We start from the raw sequence: 26,001 nt of genomic DNA, 5'->3' as shown, positions 1-26,001 counted from the left end.
TAATGCTAATCCCCACATTCTCCACTGGTTTGCTATGATGAATGCAAGAACTGGTATGGAAATGCACCACTAACTGTCATGACATTTTTATTAATCCTTATGGGATATTCTTATTAATTTATTTATGAGGCATTTGGCTAAGGATATATGAGGTCGGACTTACTTGGAGGCAAATTACGGCACCACTGTCTAATATGGAGTAATGCATATTATTCCTAAACCTTGGTTTCTTCATGCATAAATGGGGATAATCCTACCTCATAGGATTATTTTAAACATTTCATAAGATAATATATATAAGTTCATAGTCTAATGCCTGGCCCTGGTAAATAAATGCTTAAAAAGTAGTAGCAATTTCAAAAAATATCTATAGGATGTGCATTTGCTGCTATTTTTTATAATTCAACTAGACAAATGAGAACTTTGTGAAATTATAATGTCTGAGAACGTAAAATACTAAAGCAGAGCCCTGACCCAAATTCCTAATTAAGTTCTTGAACTTTAGCACAAGGGAAATAGCCTCAAAAACATACTGTTGGGGATGTTTATGTTATTCAATCTATAATGTTTCTTCTTTCATTTATATATCCTATAGCTATAGATGAAGGGAAAACACACTGGGGATACTTCAGGGGGCATCTCCCTCCATCAACTGATGATCACAGCTAGGAAAGCTTGTTGTAGCTACAGGAAAAGCTGGAGATTTTTTCCTCTCTCTCACTGCAGCTTAGAGATTTGTGGCTGAGAAAATGATAAGTGAATAAGCAAATACAAGACCACTAAGGAAGCACCAAAGACACAACAGCGATTCCCAGAAGAGTATATTGTGCATGCTGACTGGATGTATCAATGTTGTTCCATTATGCACCATATCCATATTTTATGTGAGTTGAGGTAGAAGGAAGCCCCCGGGAACTGATTGCTGAAGGTATCTCAAAAATTACTGCAAGTTGTGTTTATAGTTTTCCTTCAAATCTGTGCTTGTAACTGACTTCTAAGAAAAGGAAAGATGTTTTGGCTACAATATATAGCTTCTAGCAGATGTCCATTAAAATTTCTCATAAAGTAAGTATGCCCGAGGGACTCAGACATTCTGTTCCAGCTTAGTAGAAGTCAAAATTGATATTAGACAAGTATGATTTGCCTCTTGGCCTCAATTAGCGAGTCCATCATCTTGAACCAAAGTTAAACAATGAGAAAAAGTGTGAAAGATGCCAATGAACCGAAGGAGACCAGGAAAATTGGGTTGACCTCAGACTCCCATCAGTTTCTAGCAAACCCCTCTACCTCGGCTTGCTTATGACCACAGTGCTTTTTATTTTCTCTTACTTACCAAGGGCTTCGTTTCATCTTCATCTTTGTAATAATAGAGCTGATCTCCCTTGAGCACAAACCAGCGAGTATGCCAAGTCTTGACAAAGCCTCCTTGCTTCCTCAGCCACCCACACTTCATGGCATTGTTCCGCCCTTGGCCTTGTTGGGGGTTCTCGGTGGAGTCATTGTTCTCCTCCATTATCAAGCTGATGAACTTTCCTATTTAGCAAGCAAGAAGAAAAAAAGGAAGAATAAGGTACTCTGACATATTCAACTCCCTCCTAAATCACTTCTGTCCCTTAAAAAAAAGCAGGAAGAGTGAAAAATGTATATTAACATACTTGCCAAATTTCTAGAGGCAAACCACACACCTGACAACAACACGCCTGGAAAAAAACATGGGGAAAGTTTGTTGTGTCTTCCTTTAATGAGGTAGTCAGCTGGGTGATAATATTCCTTTCTTCCTAAGTAGAACTAAAGAATGGGAAAGTTCTAAAGGTAATGTGTTAAGAAGCAATTTTTGAAAATAAAACCACCAACAAAAACATAATTCTCATGATAATGGGCCTCTGTGTCTGGCGTGCACTGACTGGGTCCTGCGTGTGCAGGCCTGTGATTATCTGAGCAAACACTAGCCTGACACATGTTAAAGTTTAAAGGGACTATTTTTAAAACCTCAATGGAAGACATTTGCTTTACATATGTGAAAATTTCTCAAAATGTATCTGCTCCCCATTCACCCAAAGTATCCCCTTGAGAGTTTCTTTGGCTGGTCAGGAATTAGTGCAGCTGAAAAAGTCTAGGAAAAAAACAAACAACAACAAAAACCCTGCTTGGCCAGTTGAGTTTCCTTCAACTCCAGGAGTGAGTGGTGCACTCCCGCTGCACGAGGAAGAATTTTCAAGGTTATGTGTGAAGCAGCGTAGGGTCACACACACACTATACATAGCAAGAAAACGAGTCTATCACAGAGAAAATATTAATCCACAGGTGAGAAGTGAAAGTGCTGCTGTAACAACAGAGGAGGTGGCTTTCCCGGAGAGCAGGGGACCTGTGGTTACAAATAAAAGACACTTCCTGTCTCTGAGGCTTCCGGCAAAGGCTTGCTAATGTTTCTTTCTTAAGCACTTTTTCAGGAAGTGAGAAGTTCAGACTTTACCCTGTGTCTTTGAGGAGGATAGAAGAATACATATTAATTCATAAAACAGAGACTATACCTGTTTGGCATATTCCTGCACAGAGCTCTTATTTTTTTCTGCTTGATTTCAGAAAACAAGCTCTCCTTCTGTCTAGTCTTTATTTCCACCACTAATTTTTCACTTGCTTTGTATGTCCACGATCCTACTTATAAATTCCTTGAAGTTTCCATTGTCGGCCTTCACTCATTTACGTTTCTTCCTTCAAGGTAGAGGGTCAAACCCTCCACAGTGGGCCTCTAGTTTCTTTGAATTTAGTCCTGCCATTCCAGTTGCAGGGATGAAGCAGAAGTCTGGTTCTAATTCTTCTTATTTGGATCATTCACACTATCTTAGCAGTTTTGCCTCTTCTACGGGCATGCATCACAATCTATCTCCAGCCCTGTTTTCAAGCTTCAAGTAGGTCGATTGACTACCATCTGTCCCATTCAGTATCCACTTTTCCCTTTCTTGTACTGAAATATCCTCCTAATGAACATGCCCTCACCTCTACGAAACATCTCAAAACTTCCTTTGCTCTACAGGGCATTCCCACGAGAGAAGCCACCGAGTGCAGGAAACATTCTCCTCGTCGCGTGTGTGCACGTATGTGTGCAGACTGGCTCATGCCTGATGTTTCCAGTTTGTTATGCCCTTAGGGCAGGAATTTTCAACTTTCTTCTTTCATAGTACTTGACCTAGTATAAAGAGCCAAGTAAACCTCATTCTAAATGAACAATACGTTATGCTGTAACGTAATTTAGATAATAAGTATGCTTATTTAGAACACTCTAAATCATCTTTTTTTGGCTTCCTGGTATTAAAATTGTTCAAATCTATACAACTGGCTATTTCATCATCACCTATTTATTCTTTGACCAATACCTTCACATATAAAGTTGAATAAGACCTTAAAACAGACATTCCAACATATGCACACACAGGCAGACCTACACAAAAATCTCTAATTCATTGTACAACAACAAATTCCTTCTTTGGGCTCTTCTTTCTTTTCCCCCTTCTCTCATATTCATGTTTTATATTAAATTTGAAAAATTTTCTCTAAAATGCTTCAAGGTAATGGGTAACCTACCATCAATGATATAAAAAAATACAAGTGCCTAGTTCTGCCTTTGTTTACCATTAATACCTTAGTAAAAAATGTGTGCACATTAGATCATGATTCATGATTCTCCGCGCCTACGTCTTCTATCAGTACAGTGAAATCAACAATAGCATCGCCCACTGAACTCTTGGCTTTAATGCTTATAATTTCATGACTCCAGAATACATCAGAAAGTATTTTAATAGTGCTAATTGTAACAATTCATTAAAACAGGAATGAAAACAAATTATATCATATCCCTAAGAGAAAATAATATCACCACAATTGCTGGATGCATAAAATTAAGTTTTACTAAAGTAACCATGATTTTTATAGAGGAGGAATTTTTTAAAAATATTTTATTTATTTATTTTAGAGAGAGCATGAGCAGGGAGGGAGGGGTAGAGGGAGAGGGAGAAGCAGACTCCGGGCTTGATCCCAGGACCCCTCCCGGGACCCCAGGATCATGACCTAAGCTAAAGGCAGCCACTTAACCAACTGAGCTACCCAGGTGCCCCAAGAGGAGTTTTAGTATTTCTACAGAAATCACATGGTTCAAATTCTACCCTTCATCTTTAAAATGAGGATGCTGGGTTGGATCATTTCTAACCATGGTCTCTGAGAAATTTCAGCACTCCGAAATCTACCACCTCTGTAGTTCCATAAGGATAAAGACACCAGATATTATCAACACCTAGGACAATGTCTGACATATGGTGAAGTTCAATCAATGTTTGATGAATTCATAAATTTTGTAATGGGTTTGGTGCTAGATATCTAAAAGTGAACACGATCGCCCTCTGAAACCTGATCCTGACCCAAACTTGATCTTGTGTAAGTGGTACCATGATACACCCAGTTAAGGGAGAGAAAAAGAAAGAAAGAAAAGGGGGGAAAAAAGAAAAGTGATCATTTTTGATTCCTGACTCTTCCTCATCCTGAATATCAGAATATTATATATCTCCCCAAAATATTTCAGATCCATACATTTGGCTCCAGCTCCACCACCACTCTGTGACCGAAGCCACCATTGTCTTTGACTAGAGGGTTCTAACAGCCCTCTGACTGGTCTCATTGCTTCCATTTTTAACCACAAACACAAACATATGCTCACACAATTTCATTCTCCACAAAACAGCCAAAGTGAGCTTTTAAAAATTTAAATCAAATAATGATTTTCTACTTTTCAATTTTTAGTTGGCTCCCATTGTACTTATTTTAAAAACTTGGGTTTTAACCATGACCTGTAAGGCTCTGAGTCATTTGGCATCTGTTTACTGATTCATCTAACCTCATGACACCTCCTCGTCATTTCCCCCACTCCAGCACACATGTGCATGCGTGCGTGTGTGTGCACGCGCGTGCGCACACACACACACAAACACACACACACACAGGCTCTGATGCAAGCAACGACACCAGCTTCCTTTCAGTTCTGGAAACACCCAAACCCTGTTATGACTTGAATCTCTATACTTGCTGATCTCTGCCATGGCTACTCCGTCTCATGCTCTTTACATGCCCAACCCCTTCTCATTCTTTAAGTCCCAGCCAATGCACTTACGAATCACCCAGTGAATCAGTTCCCCTGTTGCTATTCTCCATCACCCAACTCTGACCTCTGTCTTCCTGAAACTTAACTAAATTGTTATTTCTTTAGCTGTTCACTGCCAATTATCCTTCCAGGAGGCCATAAACTTCACAAGGTCAAGGACTTGCTTTTCCTCTCTAAGTATACCCAGTGCTTTTAAGAGTGCTTATTTGGTATTCAGGAAACAATTGTTGAATCAATGAATAAGCTATGTGACAACCACAATAGAATTCCTACAAATAATATTTTGAACTTCCTAAATTGCATTTAATGCCTTAAAGAAGATTGTATACTTTAAGACCCTGATTTTTTTTTTCCTTTAACATAGAAGACTTCAATTAACATGAACATTGTACTTAAACACAATGTCAAAATCATCAAACCTAAAGGAACCTGAAACCGCCTTTCACGAAGAAATACAACATTCAAAATTGACACTTTTTAGCCTTGGCAGGAAGTACATGTAATCAATTGTGGTTTAGCATGAAGAAAAATACAGTTTACTCAAATTCTCAGAGAATGATTTAACTGCATTTCCACTGGGGAAGTACTTTCCCCATGGTTAGGACATGGCAGCTGGGTAGTACAGGAGATTACAAATTAGAACTCTCAACTTAAGTGTTTAGCAAATCCATATAACAATGACAACACAACAATAACATAAATAAATGGTTATTCTAAACTAAAATAAAAACAGAACTGATAAGTTAACTGGTGTCTTCATATCAATCTTAGGAAAAAGCTTTAGTGATGATGACTGTGCTAAGCTGGGGCTTAGAATGTTCCCATCATTTGATGGGCTGGTAGCTTTGAATTATTTTTCAGTGACGGAAACTGGTTTGTGTATCCTTTTTGCAATCAGATGGGCTGGGAACGCAACAGTATTACATGGTGTAATCAGAGATGAAATTCATGCTCCTAGCAGAATTTTCTAAAAGTCAAACAGCACACTCATAAGTATTTATATATGTGACTTCATTTCAGCAGAGATAAATAAACAAGCACAGAAACAAAAACGGGTACAGACTGTCATATGCCATAGAGTTGCAATAGCATATTGCATGACTACATGACTGTATGACTACACATGTTCAGCAAACACAAGAGAATGACAAAGGAGGGAGCTCGAGAGAAGGAGAAGGGAGAGAGAGCAACGTGGATAGCATGACAATTCCACCACATGGCCTCTGTGACATTCAGTGAACACATGCTCCCGGGACAAGAGGGAGGTGCCTTCTTGCAGCCATGGTGCATTCCCTCGGCCTCTGGTGGGGTGAGTCTCTCACTGTGTAAATGTGACCCCAGAGTTTCAGAGTACACGTGATTTCACACCACGTGGCCCCTCAACACCAACAGGCACTCCCCATGGTTCCGTCAAAGAACAGTGATTTGTTCTATTGCTAGGGGAGAAAACAAAAATAAAACTGGCAGATTTGGTAAAATGCTGCAATTTGTGAGAGATTTATGTGACTTTCAAGAGTAATTTTGTTCACATCAAATTGTCACCTTTGGGGTTGACATGAGAACCTGATTCCTTTGCAAAATGAATGTGATTGCACTGTATACCCCATATAACTATGGACAGTCAATATTTATCAAATTCTAACCTTTCTTCTTTCTTTTCTTAAAGCTGTTTTGTAGCTGTTGCTAACATGATGGTTTGTCAAGCAGTAGTATATTTTATTGGGCTGTATGTCTAAATGCTAGCAAATAGCCTTTCTATAGGTAATGGTTCACACAACAAAAATACGCACATGAAATGAAATAATATATGTGCATATATGAGTGCATCCACATGCATGCGTGTGCGTGTGTGTGCATGTGCGTGTGCATATGTGTGCATGCATATGCGTGTGTGCGTGTGTGTGTGGTGGGTGTGGGTATATATGCATTGTTGTGTATTCTCCCTAGTGAAGAAAATCCTGAAAGGCAAAATACTTATTACTATTTTTTCTCTCATTTTTAAAATATTAAGTTCCGGGGCGCCTGGGTGGTTCAGTCAGTGAAGTGTCTGCCTTTGGCTCAGGTAATGATCCCAGGGTCCTGGGATTGAGCCCTGTGTCGGGCTCCAGGGAGCCCACTTCTCCCTCTCCTCCTTGCTCCTGCTCTCTCACTGTCATTGTTGCTATTTCTGTCACTCTGTCTCTCTGTCTCAAATAAATAAATCTTTTAAAAAAATAAATAAAATAAAATATTAAGTTCCATGGCACTAGAAGACATGTAAGTATATTCCTGCAGATCTGACATTCTTTGCCGAAGCAAAAAATAAAATAAAATAAAATAGCTCTGCCATAGAATGTTAACTGAACAACCTGATCATGGGATATGTCACAGTTAGTCTATAAAGTTATAGGTTTATTTTAATTTTTATTTTTTCCCAGAACATTTCTTCAATAACTGCAATTGTTTACCTGATTTAGAACTTAAAACTCTTTTTACTCTTCTAAATGTTTAAGTAATTTCAGACTTGACATTTCTCTGTCTTTCTCTGTCTCTGTTGTTTTCTCTCCATGAGAAGGCACAGGGAAAGGCCATATGAGCACACACCGAAAAAGTGGCCTTCTGCAAGCCAAGAAAACCTTTCCAGAATCTGACCATCTTGGCACCTTGATCTCGGACTTCCAGCCTCCAGAACTGTAAGAAAATAAGTTTCTGTTGTTTAAGCCACCCAGTCTATGATAGTTTGTCATGGCAGCGAGAGCAGATTAAGACAATGTATATTTACAAAAAAATACACAAGAAAAACTTGAAAGAATTAAATCTTAGTAGCTTGTGGTAAGATTAACTGCTAACAAAAGAAAACTAGTGAGTGAAAAATAGTTCAGCCTCTGTCCCTCACTCTGCAGCACACCACCTCTTCCTTGAAGAATGAATCAAACTGTGGTGCTTACAAGAGAATCAGCGCTCTAAGTCCGAGAATGCAGAGGATCTAGTGTAGATCATTTTTTAGCTCCAGGATAAATTCCAGGAGCCTAAATCTGTTTTTAGAAAGCAATTTCTTAAAGTACCTCAAAAAGAGCCTGGAGTTTTCACAAAGGGTTGTTCTCACTGCCTGGACTTCATGGGTAACCTTTATTCATCCTTCAGCTCCTCTACAAAGGCTTCCCTTTCATCCCCAATCTGGATATTTCCCTTCCATGAGTTCCCACATCGCTGGGAATAACCTTTATTTCATGTGGGCCACATGCTTACTACTCTTCAGTCTTTGACACGGTAACACATTGTGAAAATGGGCTCCCTGTAACACCCCAGACTAATTGCATATACTGAATATTCAAAGATTTGTTGAATAAATGTCAATAAATGAAGGAATGTATGCATGAACAAAACATCAGTCTTTGGGGACTACTAGAATTGGCCCCAGAGGCCTCAAGGCTCCCCAGAGTAGAGTGCAAAAATCCTAAAACATTTCATGTTCCTGAACACCAGGGCAAAGACTTCAATGCAAATTCTCCCACCTAATGCTAACCCTCTAAGTTTTTAGTAGTTTAAGGCTAAACTGAACTTCAGAAACTCAATATTGAGCAAAGAAAACTTCCATTTGTCTCACTGGATGTTACTCTTAATTATAATTTGAGTTAAAAATAAAGAAACATTTCTTCTTAAAACTCAAGAGTTTATGTGGGAAGAAAACAAAGGTATTAAATAAAGTGCAATGGTTATGAATATGTTTAAAACAGTCACCAAAAGAGCACACCTGGGGGAACTGTAACAGTAATAATTTTATAAATGTGCAGTTCTTTTCCTGAGGAAACACTAAATATCCTATTGCTTGATTCATTTGAAATTAAATTGTCCAGGGCGCCTGGGTGGCTCAGATGGTTAAGTGTCTGCCTTCGGCTCAGGTCATGATCCCAGGGTCCTGGGATCGAGTCCCGCATCGGGCTCCCTGCTCCTTGGGCACCTGCTTCTCCCTCTGCTTCTCTCTCTCTCTCTCTCTCTCTCTCCCTCTGTTTCTCATGAATAAATAAATAAAATCTTAAAAAAAAAAGAAATTAAATTGTCCAAAACATCAGAGAATAGACAATACTAGAAAAAGTATGTATATGTGGGGATGGAACAGGAATATCAATGTACATTTTATATTTTAAGCTTCAATATTTCCTTCATCATTTGGTGAGAAATCAAAATGATTTAATAGGATGAATCATTTTTTTAAAAAGCCCTCTTAAGGGCCACCTGGGTGGCTCAGTCGGTTAAACGTCTGCCTTCGGCTCAGGTCATGATCCTGGAGTCCCAGGATCAAGTCCGGCATCCTGCTCCCGGCTCAGCAGGGGGTCTGCTTCTCCCTCTGCCCCTCATCCTGCTTGTGTTCTCTCTATCTCTCACTCTCTCTTTCTAATAAATAAATAAAATCTTTAAAAAAGAAAAAAAGCCCTCTTAAGTATTTATTTTGTTTTTGTTGTATGTTGAATGCCTCACACTCTAGAGAGAATCTGCTCACTCTTTAGGGGGTTTTAAATTAGGGAGAAAAGTACATACTTTTTCATAATTTTAGTACATACTTAGATGTGTCCTCCACCACCACATCACTATTTGAGGGATAAAGGGGAAAAAAAAATCATTGGAATTCCCAATGCTGATAACCTGAGTAGAAACAAAAATCAAATCAAAACAAATACTTTACCATCAATGGGATTAAGAGAGAAATGACAGATACATGGCAACCATACAGATACTCTTCAAGCTTACAGCAGACATTATTAATTAATCACAGTTCTCTTTCCTGTGGAACCTAAAATCACCCCCAGATGCCTTCTCAATACAACACTGTAGACAGTCACAACCCATCAATCATATATGAAAAGGAGAGGAAGACTCTTTGTTACTTCAGTTCTATAAACAAACCAAGAACTGAAGCTATCCCTCTAATATAAAAGAGAAATTCAGGTGCTCTACAAAAGAGAATGACATTTGAAATGGGAAAAGAAGAGAAAGTCAACTTCTACCCCGTTTCCTTTTTTTTTTAAATTGAGATACAATTGACATAACGTTATATTTAGTTTTACGTGTACAATGTAATGATTCAATATTTGTATATGTTGCAAAATGATCACCACAGTAAGTCCAGTCCATCAGCACGCACAATTACAAAATTTTTTCTTGTAATGAGAAATATCAGAATCCACTCTCCTAGCTATTTTCAAATATGCAATGCTGTATTATTAACTATAGTCACTGTGCTGTAGATTACTGAAAAATATGGAGCACATTATGAGCCTGTATGTCTATCTTTGCACAGGGACCATGTTAGCTTCTCTGTATTCCTTCAATTTTAGTATATGTACTGCAGAGGCAAACACTGAAGTCAACTTTTCTTAATGGAAGGAAATAATAGCTCACTGAGAGCTTTAAGACAGCAACTACCATTGTGTCATATGGCCACAAAGAACAAAGAAAACAGATCTTAAGTAGGGAAAAGGTAATAGGAGTTGGATGTTCCTATTTTATAGTAATCCAACTTATGACTAGATCCCTAAAAATAGGATCAGAAAGCTGAATTTATAAACATCTCAATTTTCAAGCTTTTGTGTGTCCCTTCCCTCCCTCACTCATTGCTCATTAGTAAAACTTTGTTTCGAAAAGCTGTCTCAAGGAACCATGAAGTTGTCCACACCTAAATCTGAAAAGTAATGGGATTATAATACCCAAATGATGGGAGAGCAATGGCAGCAACGAAGGAGGGCTTTTGTACACAGTGGAAAGAGCAGGGAAAGCCAAGCTGAAGCAAGGGGAATGTTGAGCAAGACAGTCGGTTGCGGGGGCAGGGTACCTTTTCAGCTGGGTCCTCTCCACAACAGGGAAACAACCGCAGGGTTTATCATTTGTAGAGCTCCTCCATCTCTGTCCCCTGATGATCACCTTTTTAAGCTTAGATAAAAGCTTGTATGAAATACTACTTTTAACGTCAGATTCCTTTAGTGAGTCCAACCCAGGAAAATCAGATATGTTGTCGATTACATTATCATTTCAAGGCTCTCTGAGGGGTCAGCTTTTTATTCAACCCCACTTCAAAGAAAATACAAGTAGGGAGCTTTGGCTGAGATAGTCATTTGTCTACAATGAAGTCTCAGGTTTTCTTCAAACGCAAGCCTTGAGGTACTTAATGATTTCCAATAAGGACTGCTGCTTCTTTGTCAATTAATCCTGTGTGGTGAACATCATCAGCCTTGCTTTATAAGCTCTGGAAAATTACTAGGTACTCTGAGTATATAAATCTTGTCCTAATCACTGAACCACAGTTGCTCTCCCAGTGGTTTATTATATTGAGGTACTGACAATAGAATGTTTTCATTAGAATTTGAACAAAATGGAGGGATGTCAAAGCGAAAAAAAATTTAACTGCTATTCTACTTTATTCAGCATCATTCACATTATGATGGACTTTGATGTGTTAAACTTTGATCTTGGATGAGGTATCATTATGCTCATATAATCTGAACACACTTTAGTTCTTCAAAATATCAAATTAATTTACACTCTAGTTTTAGATAAGCTGAATTGAAACTTAGCTTTACTTGCCCCTGAATATATTTAATTAGCAGTTCAGTGAAAGATAACTAAATCCTAAACTTAAAAAAAAAACCACATTTTTTTAAAATAGGAAGCTTGCCAGGATATATGTTATCTGGAACTCCCCGAAGCCTATCTTTACGGAGCTGTCCTTCCCTTGGGCCATGTTGTTTTCAGTTCAAGGCCACAGGGTAGGCCTGGATGCGATTATGCAGAGTTCCTGAGCTCCCCCCACCCACAAACAATGACCAGCCTAGGGAGTGGGCATGTGACTGAAGCAGTTCCAACTGGAGTCCTTCCTCAGTACTGTTGTAGAGACACTGGAAGGATGATGAAATTACCTTCTGTGGATTCCAAGTTGAGCCAATAAATATGTATGTTGAACACAATGGAAAGCCAGATTTCTCACTGATGGTAGAGAGAGTTACGAATACGGAAATGGGAAGAAAAGAATGTATCCTGTGGTTTGAGATTAGAATTAGAGGTATCAGTATGGACTCATAGTTTTTATTTTATTTTTTAATAAAAATTGTATATATTTAAGGTGTACAATATGATGATTTGTGCACATATACATAAAAATGATAACTATAGTCAAGCTAATTAACATATCAGCTCAACAGTTACCTTTTTTTGTGTGTGATGAAAGCATCTAAAATCTACTCTCAGCAAATTTCTAGTATCCCATAAAGTATTGTTAATTATAGTCATCAGGCTATACATTAGAACTCTATATGTATTCATCCCAAATCTTTGACAAAGCAGGAAAGAATGTCCAATGGAAAAAAGACAGTCTCTTCAACAAATGGTGTTGGGAAAATTGGACAGCCCCATGCAGAAGAATGAAACCGGACCATTTCCTTACACCACACACAAAAATAGACTCAAAATGGTTGAAAGACCTAAATGTGAGACAGGAGTCCATCAAAATCCTAAAGGAGAACACAGGCAGCAACCTCTTCAACCTCAACTGCAGCAACTTCTTCCTAGAAACATTGCCAAAGGCAAGGGAAGCAAGGACAAAAATGAACTATTGGGACTTCATCAAGCTAAAAAGCTTCTGGACAACAAAGGAAACAGTCAACAAAACCAAAAGACAACTGACAGAATGGGAGAAGATATTTGCAAATGACATATCAGATAAAGGGCTAGTATCCAAAATCTATAAAGAACTTACCGAACTCAACACCCAAGGAACAAATAATCCCATCAAGAAATGGGCAGAAGACATGAACAGACATTTTTCAAAGAAGACATCCAAATGGCCAACAGACACATGAAAAAGTGCTCAACATCGCTCGGCATCAGGGAAATCCAAATCAAAACCTCAATGAGATATTACCTCACACCAGTCAGAATGGCTAAAATTAACAAGTCAGGAAACAACAGATGTTGGCGGGGATGCGGAGAAAGGGGAACCCTCTTACGCTATTGGTGGGAATGCAAGCTGGTGCAACCACTCTTGAAAACATTATGGAGGTTCCTCAAAAAGTTGAAAATAGAGCTACCCTATGACCCAGCAATTGCACTACTGGGTATTTACCCCAAAGATACAAACATAGGGATCTGAAGGGGTACGTGCACCCCAATGTTTATAGCAGCAATGTCCACAATAGCCAAACCATGGAAAGAGCCAAGATGTCCATCGACAGATGAATATATAAAGAAGATGTGGTATATATGTATATATGTATACACACACACACACACACACACACACACACACACACACACACCCAGAGGAATATTATGCAGCCTTCAAAAGGAATGAAATCTTGCCATTTGCAACAACGTGGATGGAACTAGAGGGCATTATGCTGAGTGAAATAAGTCAATCAGAGAAAGACAAGTATCATATGATCTCACTGATATGAGGAATTCTTAATCTCAGGAAACAAACTGAGGGTTGCTGGAGTGGTGGGGGGTGGGAGGGATGGGGCGGCTGGGTGATAGACATTGGGGAGGGTATGTGCTATGGTGAACACTGTGGAATTGTGTAAGACTGTTGAATCACAGACCTATACCTCTGAAACAAATACATTATATGTTAAAAAAAGAAAAGATAGTAGGAAGGGAAAAATGAAGGAGGGCGGAAATTGGAGGGGAAGATGAACCATGAGGGACTATGGACTCAGAAACAAACTGAGGGTTCTAGAGGGGAGGGGGGTGGGGGCATGGGTTAGCCTGGTGATGGGTATTAAAGAGGGCACATACTGCATGGAGCACTGGGTGTTATACGCAAACAATGAATCATGGAACAACACATCAAAAAGTAATGATGTAATGTATGGCGATTAACATAACATAATGGCTCAGATGGTTAAGCGTCTGCCTTCGGCTCAGGTCATGATCCCAGCATCCTGGGATCGAGTCCCGCATCGGGCTCCCTGCTCCTTGGGAGCCTGCTTCTCCCTCTGCCTCTCTCTCTCTCTCTCTCTCTGTCTCTCATGAATAAATAAAAATCTTTAAAAAAAATAAAAAAAAGATCTATTCATCCTATATAAGTGCAACTCTGTACCCTTTGACCAACATCTCATGGTTTTAAATACAGAGATGCAAAGATATAGAAACAAATAGAGACATACGTTTACTGCTGTCTGCTGAGAGGGCCTAGAAGTAATAATACACCAGTAGCAAGGAATAAGTGTATCTACTGTCCAGATCTTGACTTCAAATACCATTTCTTTGAAATGGAGTCGTGGCTACTTGGATAAAAAGTTGATTCCAGGACTTGGTCAAAAAAGAACAAGATGATCCTAAAATAATATGTGCCAGAAAGTAAGGAAATACTCAGGTATGATGGGAAAATAGCAAAAGGACACAGGAGCTAGTTTAAAATCACTGGCCAAAGATAGGACAATTTAAGCATCTGAATGAACAATACTAACAGATGGCACCTGTAGAATAAAACAAGAATACATGGGGACACCCGGGTGGATCAGTCAGTTAAGTGTCTGCCTTGGGCTCAGGTCATGATCCCGGGGTCCTGGGATCCAGTCCCACGGTGGGCTCCTTGCTCAGTGGGGAATCTGCTTCTCCCTCCCCCTCTCCCTCTGTCTTTCCTCCCTGCTTGTGCTCTCTCTCTCTCTCAAATAAATAAAATCTTAAAAAAAATACATGAGTTCTATAGATATAATAGATAGATGAATAGACAGATAAACAAATAGAAGTGAGAAATCTCTTTTTTTTTAGTAGAATGTCAATAAATATGAAAGCAATAATAAAGTTGCAAATTATCAATGGATACAGAAATCAGTGGGAAAAGGTTTGTTGGGGACAAGGTATTTATATAATCTCAGAGAATCTCCCACAAATTAGTCATTATTTAGAAAGGGTAAAACAGTAACTTTCCTGCAGAGAACACTGGAAGACCCAAAGTGATCAAAGTTTTCATCAACAGTGTTAGAATAAGCTGACATCATGCACCTCCTGTAATGATGCTCAGAGAAGGACACATTATTTATCATTTCTGTCATACTCCTGCCAAAAATGCAAAACCTGATACTAATCATGAGGAAACATTACACAAGCCCAAACTGAAGGACATTCTACAAAATAATCAGTCTGTATTCTTCAAAAATCTCAAGGTACCAAAAAAAAAAAAAAAAAAAAGACAGAAAAGGTAAGAGATTGTTCTACATTCTCCAGAATAGATCACATACTGGATATTTTTTCTGGCTCAGGATTCAAGCCAGGATCAAGCCTTGTGTTTAGTTGTCACTCATGTCTCTTTAATGTACTTTCATTTGGAACAATCTCTTACCTTTTTCTTTTCTTTTTTTTTTAAGTTTAAAATCAAGTTAGTTAACATACAGTGTAATATTGGTTTCAGGAGTAGAATTTAGTGATTCATCACTTATATATAACCATCCCAAAAGTGCCCTCCTTAATGTCCATCACCCATTTAGTGCATCCCTCCACCCTCCTCCCCTCTAGGTCCCTGTTTGTTCTCTATAGTTAACAGTCTCTCATTGTTTGCCTTTCTCTCTGTTTTTATCTTATTTTATTTTTCCTTCCCTTCCCCTATGTTCAACTGTTTTGTTTCTTAAATTCCACATATAAGTGAAATCATATGGTATTTGTCTTATTCTGACTGACTTATTTAGCTTAGCATGATATGCTCTAGTTCCATCCACATCATTGCAAATGGCAAGATTTCATTCTTTTTGATGGCTGAGTAATATTTCATTATATATATGTAAATTTAAATGTAAACTGGATTAGATTATTGAATCAAAGTTAAATTTTCTAATTTCAATTATTGATAATTGCAGTTATGAGATCATTGCAGTTGCTCTTAGGAAATGAACGCTCAAGCATTTATAAATGGACAAAATGTCTCAAATTTATTTTCAAAATATTCAAAAACAAAATCATAAATAAACAGACAGATATATAGATGGGATGATAAAGCAAATGGAACAGAATATAAACAGTTCATGAATCTGGGTAAAGGGGTAATTAGGAGTTCCTAGCACTATTCTTGTAACTTTTCTGTAAGTGTGAACGCATATCACTATAAAAAAGTATACAACATATACAGCTTAGTATAAGAAGACACAAAGGAGAGGCAAATTCTGTTCTTTACTGTACTACCACCAGCAGGTTTCAAGTATGCTATTATAATTAAAAGGGTACTCTACTAGAAGTTAGTAAACATGGCTTCAGAATTAGTTACCTGACCTTGAAAAAATCATTTGATTTCCTCAGCCTCAGTCCTCTGATCCTCGAAAACAAAAGGCTGAATGAACTATTTGATACCTAAAATTTCTGTTAATTCTAAAATATTGTGATTCTTCAAAATGGTCTTTTAATAACATTGTACTTCCAGAAGTGACAATGATTAGCAGGAAAAATTTTCTGGTTCAGTTACAATTACTACTTCTAAAGATAAAAGGGCAATAAATGGAGTAGAAGTCCTGTCTATTCCTGGCTCTTTATTGAATTGCTGTGCTAGTTTAGCATCTTATTGTTTTATTTGAAAATGCCATGCCTTAATTTAGAAGATTATACAAACCATTAACTACCACTGAAAATCTGTATATGAAATTCTCTCCACTTTTATTTCTTTTTAAGATTTTATTTATTTGAGAGAGAGAGAGAGAGCATGGGAGCAGCGGGAGGGGCAAAGGGGGAGAGAGAGGGACAAGCAGCCTCCCTGCTGAGCACAGAGCGGGACATGGGGCTTGATCTCACAACCCTGAGATCACGACCTGAGCTGAAATGAAGAGTTGGCTGCTTAACCAACTGAGCCACCCAGGCACTCCTACCTTCTCTTTACTTTCCAATAGAAATATGACTTTTACTTGCTTAATAAATAATATATAGGGTTCACATATGCTCAGCTCACTATTCTAAGGGATATATATATACACACAAATACGTATGTGCATATGTGTGTATGTTTTAATCCTCACAACTCTGTGAAGTGAGTACAGTTATTATTTTCACTTCACAGATAGGGAAACTAAGGCACTGGAAGGTACCTACAGTCCTACTCCTGAGAAGTGGCTATTTAAAAACAACCATGCCCTTGAACCTAGGCAGTGTGGCTGTAGAAACTATGTTCTTAACTAACGCTCTAAACAGCTTTCCAATATTACATAATAAACTCTAGCAGAGGCCCATGAATTCAAAGTCCATGAGAAAAAGTGATCTGAGTAATAAAACTATTTATTCTTTATGCCAAAATCAAATACCTAGAGACACATATATATCCATGTGTCTACATGTCTATATGGATGGATATACATATATATGTATATATATATGTATATATATATATATGTATATCCATTTATATATATGTATATCCATGACTACTAAAGACATATATATATATATAATAAGACTATGTATAATAACATTGATATCTATACATGTATCACTAATATATTTTTATTCTGATATATAGTTCGAGTTTTTACTTTTAACATTCTTAATTCTTGGGATGCCTGGGTGGCTCAGTCGGTTAAGTGTATGCCTTCGGCTCCGGTCATGATCCTAGGGTCCTGGGATCGAGCCCCACATTGGGCTCCTTGCTCAGCAGGGAGCCTGCTTCTCCCTCTGCCTCTGCCGCTCCCCCTGCTTGTGCTCTTTTGCTCTCTCTGACAAATAAATAAAATCTTTAAAAAAAAATAAACAAAATTCTGATTCTTGGCAGACCCTTCCACATGAAACTTTCGCCACGTTGACCTGCTGCTCTTGTTCCTTTGGCAGCTTGAAAGCAGTCAGGTGGAAGAGCTCAGAAGCTGCCACGTGTCCATTCTCGGCAGAGGCCCACAAATCAAGCCCAGCCATGCTGCAGCGCACTTGACATTCTCAACCCAGGGGAAAAAAGAAGAAGGCTCGTGTGCTTAGTCCTTTAGGAAGAGAAAATTAGCAGTGAAAGTGACAAATTCCTTTTTGCCTTTAAAAAAGGAACCGTAGAGCACAGTGTCACTTTAGTTGGAAAAGGACAAAGTTATTAACTCCTAAGAATTTTATTACAGCATGGCTAATACATATTCTCTCACTCCAGGTGCCAACATCTGTCGCCACGTGCTTAGCTCAGTAAGGCCTCACCAGACACTGGAAAATTACTCATGCAAATCCCAAGCTTACCTTTCATGGGAAAAAAATGGGGGGTTGGGAGAAAAAATAAAGGTGAACAACTGCTAAGCAAGCATGCTTTTAAATGACAATGGAATTATCTGAGAGAGAGAAAAAAAGACAGGGAGTCATGGCAACAGTAAGAATTGGAATCCATCATATTTTGACATATCTAACATATTATCTTGCAAGTAATAATAATCATCCTCAATATTTATACATAGGGCTTTTCATAAATCCCATATAATCCATGTAATTTCATATAATCTTGACAAACAAAACTCTTAAGAAGTATGTACTTCTGAAACAACTAATGCAAGATATGTTAGGAAAAAAGAAAAAGAAGATAGCAGGAGGGGAAGAATGAAGGGGAGTAAGTCGGAGGGGGAGACGAACCATGAGAGACAATGGACTCTGAAAAACAAACTGAGGGTTCTAGAGGGGAGGGGGGTGGGGGATGGGTTAGCCTGGTGATGGGTATTAATGAGGGCACGTTCTGCGTGGAGCACTGGGTGTTATGCACAAACAATGAATCATGGAACACTACATCAAGAACAAATGATGTAATGTATGGTGATTAACATAACAATAAAAAAATTAAAAAAAAAAAGAAGTATGGCTAATGTCCCTACTACATATAAGATCCAAGAGGCTAAGGTGACTTGCTCAAGACATAAACTAACAACTATCTGAGCAGTTATTTTTTTACTCTGGATTGTGAAGAGTTTTTTTTTGTTTGTTTGTTTGTTTTGCTTTTTTCCCCCCACAAAATGACATTGCTGCATATTACACCATCACCTTATACAGGCCACCACATTTATTACTAGAATTCCTAAAAAATGAAGGAACAAAGTAGTAATGGAACAAAGTGTAGATACTTACATATTTTTTATATCATAGCTTAACATTGTTATAAAAACTCATAAGACAATATTAACAGACCCTTGAGGAAATACTCTAAGAGTATTTATTTCTCATAGAGCAGCTTTAGGATTTCAAGAATTTAAACATAAAATGAAAACACATTAAGGGTAACATAAAAACTCAAGTATTAGCACAACTTAAATTATAATCTCAGAGTAAAAAGAAACATGAAACAAATGTAAGAATTGTAGAAAATTCTGCTTTCCAACATGGTTATGAAATGTAACATTCAAGTTAATCAAATATTAAGTCTCATTATATCATCTTTTTTTTACTGCTGTCTTTTGTAACATGAATAGATGACCAATTTCGAATTAATTAGGAACAAAATCATACTTGTCAACAAAACTATTATAAACACACATCAGGATTGCTTCGAGATCCAGAAGTCATTCTCATGATGCTATAAGGTTGTTTATCAGGATTTTTGTCATTAACAGAACGCAAAATAATCCAGATTCAATCATTATTTTCTCTTTCCCAGCTATACCAACAGTTATGGTATCATTCTTCCTGCTCCCCGATGAAAATATTCTTTTTTCCTAGCCATCCCCATTCCCTGTCTCCTAACTAGCTTTGCTCTGCTTTTGCCACCATGCCTTTGCCTCACATCTAGATGATGACGTCATTCCAACCCCTAATTTCGTGCTTCTAAGGGCCCTTCTCTCAGTGCCGCTGCCAAACTGATCGTTCCAAACATGTATTTTATATGGTCCAGAACATTCAACAGCTGCCAACTGCATAGCACATCCTGTTTAATCTTAGCTCATTTTCAAGGTATCATAATCTAACTCGGTTTACTTTCCCAATTTATTGTTCATCACTCCCCCAACAAATGCCTTGTGAAGCAGTCACCCAAGCCTGTGTCCTAAATTTAACCCAAACACACAATGCTTATTCTTACCTCTTTTGGGACTTACTACAACTAAAGTCATCATCGTCAACATCAACATCAACAGCGCACACATATATTACTTCGTATGTACCAAGCAATGTCATAAGCGCTTTATACATTTTAACTCACATAATCCTCAAGGTAGGTGCTGTTATCATCCTCACTTTACCCAAGGTCAAGTAACTCAAGCGAGGTCACACAGTGAGTAAATAGTAGAGCCAGCATTCAAACCAGGCAGTTTAGTTTCAGATTCTACGCTCAACCACTATCTGTATGCCTCTCCATTACCCATTTATTCAATGTACTCATTGTCAGTAACATAATTAGGTATTAATTATTTCACATATGTTACTTGTATCTCTTTCATAAATTATAAAATTATACCAAGTGTTTTATTTCTTTTAGAGGCCCCTGAATATTAGATACACAGTTAGCCTGAAACAAATACTAATAAGGGAGACCATTTTATTCAAAGCATAAATATTATGAAAGGCAAAGATTCAAGAATTATAAATAGTCAAAAGGTATAGAACTAAGCTTCCGCTCACCAACAAAGTCTTCTGAAGCAGGACTAGCCCGCCGCAAGAGCACTGAGAGGATGAAGACTGGGGTGTGGGCTGGGCGGTGGCTGTTTGAGGATTTCTGCATTGGAGGGGCCTAAAGGACAGCCTTCTGCTTGGGGTAATGATTAGAGACTCAAAGCCTTTGAAACTCTAGTTGTCAAACAAGTACACTTCCTGGAGGAAGAGTTAAGTTTTGAGGATGCTTAAAATTAGAAGAGTCACCCCTCTCACTTTCAAATGAAGCATAAAACTTTTTATAAGAAAAATCTCTTATTCATGGAAGTACATATATAAAATTCTAAGACTAGACATTCGATTAGACTCTGGTTTCTTTTTAACAGGACACTAGGCCAGACCTTCTATACTCTTCTATGCTTTAAAGAAGAGAAGAGACTTATTCTTCAAGGTCCACCTCAAATGTCAACTCATCTGTGAAGTTTTCTTTGGCATAATTAATCGCTCCTCTTCTGTACTACAATAGCATTTTATAAATATCTCTATTGGGTTACATATAATAACTACTACTTAGAAAATGTGATCTTCACTTCTAGACTGTTACCAACCCAAATGTACATCAACAAGTGAACATAAACCAATTTGATGTAATCATGCCATTGGTACAACTCAGCAACAAAAGGAACTAATTATTAATTTGTGAAACAACATGGATACTGTTCAAAAACACTATGCTAAGCTAAAGAAACCAGACACAAAAGAATACATACTGTTGTCAAGAATTATAAAAGATTTGAGATTGCATGCAATGTGTAAGGTTATGTTTCATGTTTGCTGGCATGAGACATGAGACTGCTGGGTCAAAGACAAAGGACTTTATTACTCACAGCAATAGGATTAGCCAGAATATCACACTTGCACAGTGAGTTGTGTTACAGATGAAGAAGGTGGGAGCTTTGGGAATCTGAATCTATTATAATGGGCAGGAAGCCTGCCTGACCTGTGCCCCACGGGCGGGGGGGGGAGGACACTGGACAGTAACAAACCTACCCTTTTCTCAGGAGGAAGACATTACCTCTAGCTTCAAAGGTTATACACTATACCAATACCTTAAGAAAAATAGTCCTGAACAGAAGTAGTCATTACCTCTGCTCACAGAAATGCAGAACTGTGAAAGAGTCATGGAGCATTGTCTCCTATTAACAGTATGTTTTCATTCATTAAACATTTCTGGAATAGACAACATTAGTCTATGGTGGGGAAAAAATCAGAACAGTCATTGTTTGGAACCAGAGGTGACTATGACTATATAGGATCAGAAGGGATATTTCTAAGGTAAAGGGATGTTATATATTTTATATGGGTGATGGTTACTCGGGAGATATATATATATATATATATATCAAACTCATCAAACTGTACACATAAAATTGTATATAAACTATATGTAAATTATGTATGTACAATTTGGGTGTGTAAATTATACCCAAATAAAACTGACATAAAAAGAAAAATATGCTGATCATAACCTCTAGACTGCTATCATCTACAAGCAAGGACTGTGTCTTATTCATCTATTTTACTGATTGCTGAGACGAAATTAGCCGAATATTCTTAGTAGGTGCTCATAAAATTTGGTTGCATTGAATTATTAATATTGTTTACAATGGACCTCTAAGTTATATATAAACCTAATGATAATCATACATCAAAAACCACTAATAAATATGCAAAGAACAAAGAGAAAGAAATTCAAATATATCACTAAAGAAAATCAGCAAAACACAAAAGGGAGAAAGACAAGAAAGGATCAGAGAAAATCTTCAGAAACAACCACAAAACAAGTAATAAAATGGCAATAAATACACATCCACCAAGAATGTAAATGAACAAATGCTCCAATTAAAAGACATAGGGTGACAGATGGATTAAAAAACAAGACCAATCAATATGCTGCCTAGAAGAGACCATTTTAGACCTAAAGGCACATGCGGATTGAAAGTGAGAGGATGGAAGAACATCTATCATGCAAATGCATATCAAAAGAAAGCCAGAGTAGCAATACTTGTATTGGGCAAAACAGACTTTAAAACAAAGACTACAACAAGGGACAAAGGACACTATATACTAATAAAGTTGACAATTCAACAAGAAAATATAACAATTGTAAATATTTGTGCACCCACCATGGGAGCACCCAAATACATGAAATAGTTAATAACAAAAATAAAGGAACTAATCATTAATAGTACAATAATAGTAGGGGACTTTAACTCCCCACTTACATCAATGGACAGATCATCTAAACAGAACATCAACAAGGAAACAATGGCTTTGAATGACATACTGGACCAGATGGACTTCACAGATATATCCAGAACATTCCATCCTAAAACAGCAGAATACTCCTTCTTTTCAAGTGCACATGGAACATTCTCCAGAATAGATCACACAGCAGCCCACAAAATAAACCTCAACAAATTCAAGAAGATCAAAATCATAACATGCACATTTTCTGACCACAACTCTATGAAACTAGAAATCAACCACAAGAACAAACGTGGAAAGACCACAAATACATAGAGGTTAAATAACATGTTACTAAACAAAGAATGGGTCAACCAGAAAATCAAAGAAGAAATTAAAAAGGACATGGAAATAAATGAAAATAAAAACACACCAGTCCAAAACCTCTAGGATGCAGCAAAAAGCAGCTCCAAGAGGAAAGTTTACAGCAATACAGGTCTACCTCAAACAGTAAGAAAAATATCAAATAAACTACTTAAGCTTGAACCTAAAGAAGCTAGAAAAAGAACAACAAATGAAACCTAAAACCAGCAGAAGGAAGGAATTAATAAAGATTCGAGCAGAAATAAATGATGTAGAAAGTAAGAAAAAAAAATAGAAAAGATCAATGAAACCAGCAGCTGGTTCTTTGAAAAAAAAAATCAATGAAATTGATAAAACTCTAGCCAGATTTATCAAGAAAAAAGGACAAAGGACTGAAATAAATAAAATCACAAATGAGAGAGGAGAAATAGCAACTAACACCACAGAAATACAAACAATCATAAGAGAATATTATGAAAAACTACATGCCAACAAATTGCCCAACCTGGAAGAAATGGAGAAATTCCTAGAAATGTATAAACTACCAAAACTGAAATAGGAAGAAACAGAAAACTTGAACAGACTGATAACCAGCAAAGATATTGAATCTGTAATCAAAAAACTCCCAACAAACAAAAGTGCAGGGCGAGATGACTTCACAGGCAAATTCTAGTAAACATTCAAAAAAGAATGAATACCTATTCTTCTCAAAATATTCCAAAAAATAGAAAAGGAAGGAAAATTCCCAAATTCATTCTAGGAAGCCAGAATTACCCTAATCCCAAAACCAAAGACTCCACTAAAAAAGAGAACTACAGGCCAATATCCCTAATGACCATGTATGCAAAAATTCTCAATAAAATACTAGCAAACCAAGTTCAATAATACATTAAAAAAATCATTCACCATGATCAAATGAGATTTATTCCTGGGTTGTAAGCGTGGTTCAATATTTGCAAATCAATTAACGTGATATACCACATTAATAAGAGACAGCATAAGAACCATATGATCTCTTCAATAGATGCAGAAAAAGCATTTAACAAAGTACAACATCCATTCATGATAAAAACCCTCAGCAGAGTAGGGCTAGAGAGAACATACCTCAACATAATAAAGGTCACAAACAAAAAACTCACAGCTAATATCACCTCAATGGGGGAAAACTGAGAGCTTTTCTTTACTGTCAGGAACAAGACAGGGATGTCTACTCTCAACACTGTTATTTAACATAGTACTGGAAGTCCTAGCTTCAGCAATCAGACAACAAAAAGAAACAAAGGGCATCCGAATTGGCAAAGAAGAAGTAAAACTTCCACTATTTGCAGATGATATGTTACTATACATAGAAAACCCAAAGACTCCACCAAAAAACTTCTAGAACTGATATACAAATTCATAGGATACAATATCAACATATAGAAATCTGTTGCATTTCTACACACCAATAATGAAGCAGTAGAAAAAGAAATTAAGGAATCCATCCCACCTACAATTGCACCAAAAACTATAAGATACCTAGAATAAACCTAACAAAAGAGGTGAAAGACCTGTACTCTGAAAACTAGGAAACACCAATGAAATAAATTGACAATGACACAAAGAAATGGAACGACATCCCATGCTTATGGATTGGAAGAACACATATTATTAAAATGTCTATACTACCCAAAACAATCTACACATTTAATGTGATCTCCAGCAAAATACCACCAGCATTTTTCAGAGAGCTAGAACAAACAATCCTAAAATTTGTATGGAACCACAAAAGACCCCGAATAGCCAAAGCAACCTTAAAAAAGAAAAGCAAAGGTGGAGGCATCACAATTCTGGACCTCAAATAATATCACAAAGCTGTATTGATCAAAACAGTATGGTACTGGCACAAAAATAGAAACATAGATCAATAGAACAGAACAGAGAACCCAGAAATGGACCCTCAACTCTATGGTCAGCTAATCTTTGACAAAGGAGGAAAGAATATCCAGTGGAAAAAAAGACAGTTTCTTCAATAAATGGTGCTGGGAAAATTGGATAGCCACATGTAGAAGAATGAAACTGGACCATTTTCTTACACCATACACAAAAATAAACTCAAAGTGGATGAAAGACCTAAATGTGAGACAGGAATCCATCAAAATCCTACAGGAGAACACAGGCAGCAACCTCTTCAACTTCAGCCACAGCAACTTATTGCTAAACATGTCTCCAAAGGCAAGGGAAACAAAAGCAAAAATGAACAATTAGGACTTCATCAAGATAAAAAAATTTCTGCAAATGCAAAGAAAACAGTCAACAAAACTAAAAGGCAACCTATGAAATGGGAGAAGATATTTGCAAATGACATATCAGATAAAAGGCTAGTATCCAAGATCTATAAAGAACTTATCCAACTCAACACCCAAAAAACAAAAAATCTAGTCAAGAAATGGGCAGAAGACATGCACAGACATTTCTCTAAAGACATCCAAATGCCAACAGACACATGAAAAAATGCTCCACATCACTTGGTATCAGGGAAATACAAATCAAAACCACAATGTGATACCACATTATACCAGTCAAAATGGCTAAAATTAACAAGACAGGAAACAACAAATGTTGGCAAGGATGTGGAGAAAGGGGAACCCTTTTACACCTCTGGTGGGAATGCAAGGTGGTATAGTCACTCTGGAGAACAGTATGGAGATTCCTCAAGAAGTTAAAACTAGAGCTACTCTATGACCCAGCAATTGTACTACTGGGTACTTACCCTAAAGATACAA

The 26,001-nt window shown here is 37.4% G+C and overlaps 1 protein-coding gene and 1 non-coding gene across 4 annotated transcripts in view; both read right to left on the bottom strand.

Moving 5' to 3' along the window:
• Positions 1 to 26,001, bottom strand: part of ARHGAP24 (Rho GTPase activating protein 24) — a 495,495-nt gene that overhangs the window by 411,190 nt on the left and 58,304 nt on the right. For 2 of the 3 annotated variants that reach the window (XM_025887159.2, XM_025887158.2), the window contains exon 2: positions 1,334 to 1,533. In XM_025887159.2, coding sequence (XP_025742944.1) covers positions 1,334 to 1,513 — 180 coding nt within the window. In that variant the 5' untranslated portion in view covers positions 1,514 to 1,533. Of the gene's footprint in view, positions 1 to 1,333; positions 1,534 to 12,875; positions 12,933 to 26,001 lie in introns of those variants that run through there. The other variant, XM_025887160.2, reaches the window with a different exon arrangement.
• On the bottom strand, positions 10,382 to 10,488 carry LOC112836148 (U6 spliceosomal RNA). The gene has a single exon (XR_003211401.1). It is a non-coding gene; the product is annotated as a U6 spliceosomal RNA (small nuclear RNA).

This window comes from Callorhinus ursinus, unplaced genomic scaffold, assembly GCF_003265705.2.
Source record: "Callorhinus ursinus isolate GAN/ISIS: 27379988/994484 unplaced genomic scaffold, GSC_fseal_2.0 scaffold4, whole genome shotgun sequence".
NCBI classification, from domain to species: Eukaryota; Metazoa; Chordata; class Mammalia; order Carnivora; family Otariidae; genus Callorhinus; species Callorhinus ursinus.
Note: the sequence above shows the minus strand (reverse complement) of the source record. Positions and strands in the feature narration are given on the sequence as shown.